The sequence below is a fragment of the Octopus bimaculoides genome, chromosome 11, assembly GCF_001194135.2.
Source record: "Octopus bimaculoides isolate UCB-OBI-ISO-001 chromosome 11, ASM119413v2, whole genome shotgun sequence".
Classification (NCBI taxonomy): Eukaryota; Metazoa; Mollusca; class Cephalopoda; order Octopoda; family Octopodidae; genus Octopus; species Octopus bimaculoides.
The window spans coordinates 80,829,480-80,830,795 of NC_068991.1; the positions used below are offsets into that span (position 1 = coordinate 80,829,480).

Here is a 1,316-nt window from a genome sequence, read left to right on the forward strand (position 1 = left end):
TCCCGGACCCGACAACATTCCCTTTGAACTCCTCAAAGCGGGTGGATCTGCTCTTAGGGCAAGACTCTTCATGCTGATTCTGCAAATCTGGGAGAAGAAACAGATTCTTCAAGATCTCAAAGATGCAGTTATAGGAATGCGTTAAATAGCTCAGCGGGCTGCGTGTTTGAATCACGTCGGAGGGTCACCACTTTATAGGTTGGTAGTCCAGAATCCATGGCCGCGTTTTTTCTTAGTCGGGGTCACCACTTTATAGGAATGCGTTAAATAGCTCAGCGGGCTGCGTGTTTGAATCACGTCGGGATCACCAGTATAGGGAAGTAGGTTATACATCATTAGATGTACACCTGACTTTCCTATATTAAATTAGAAATTAACGGCAACGCTGAACTCCAAACTATCAACACAAACAACATTTATTCAAGGTGGAAAATATACATCTTCAATCTTGTTTGTTGAGACGTCTTCGGTGTGTGAGAACATGGTTGTTGGGACGTTGGTATATTGATGTGAGCTGTTTAGCGTGAGTTCGAAAGATGGAGAGACAGCTAGACACGTCCTTGCTCAATCGCTGGCCAGCAAGAAAGAGAGCGATCAAAGCGGGAAAGCTTGGTTGTTGAATTCCACGCATGCGTGAGACTACGCATGTGCACGGCGTTACTACACAGTCATTGTCACCATCTTCAAGAAAGGTGATAGAAGCCTTTGTGGTAACTATCGTGGCATTTCTCTATTTTCAATCGCAGGTAAGATCATCGCTCGAATCTTGTTACAACGTCTCCAAGTGGTAGCTGAGTCAGTTTTTCCTGAGTCACAGTGTGGTTTCAGAAGGACAAGTGGTACCATCGACATGATCTTTTGTGCACGTCAGATCCAGGAGAATAGCCGGGAGCAACAGAAACCTGTCTTTTTCATCTTCTACGACTTGGAAAAAGCTTTCGACAGTATCCCAAGAGAGGTCATGTGGGATATCCTGCATCGTTACGGTTTTCCTGGAGGCTTCATTTCTCTGATCAAGGGTTTCCATGATGAAATAGAGGGGAAGAGTCCTTTATCAGACTGACATCTCTGAAGAATTCAAGATCACCTGTGGCCTGAAGCAGGGATGTGTTCTTGCTCCAACCCTGTTTTCTCTCTACATCGCTGCCATGCTCTCCGAAATTCCAACAGACAACCCCGGAGTGGAACTCAGATGTAGATTTGATGGCGGACTTTTCAACGTCTCGCGTTTCCGATCAAGACGTCACTATCGAGAGCACAAGATCACTGAGCTTCAATACGCCGATGATAACGCAGCCCCAGCTTCAAGTGCAGAG

General features: G+C 45.8%; 1 protein-coding gene across 1 annotated transcript in view; it reads left to right on the top strand.

Annotated features, from left to right (window-relative positions):
• Positions 1 to 1,063, top strand: part of LOC106877903 (uncharacterized) — a 2,337-nt gene extending 1,274 nt beyond the window's left edge. The window contains exon 2 of the mRNA XM_014926953.1: positions 747 to 1,063. Coding sequence (XP_014782439.1) covers positions 747 to 1,063 — 317 coding nt within the window. The remainder of the gene's footprint in view (positions 1 to 746) is intronic.
• Positions 1,064 to 1,316: the final 253 nt, after the last annotated feature.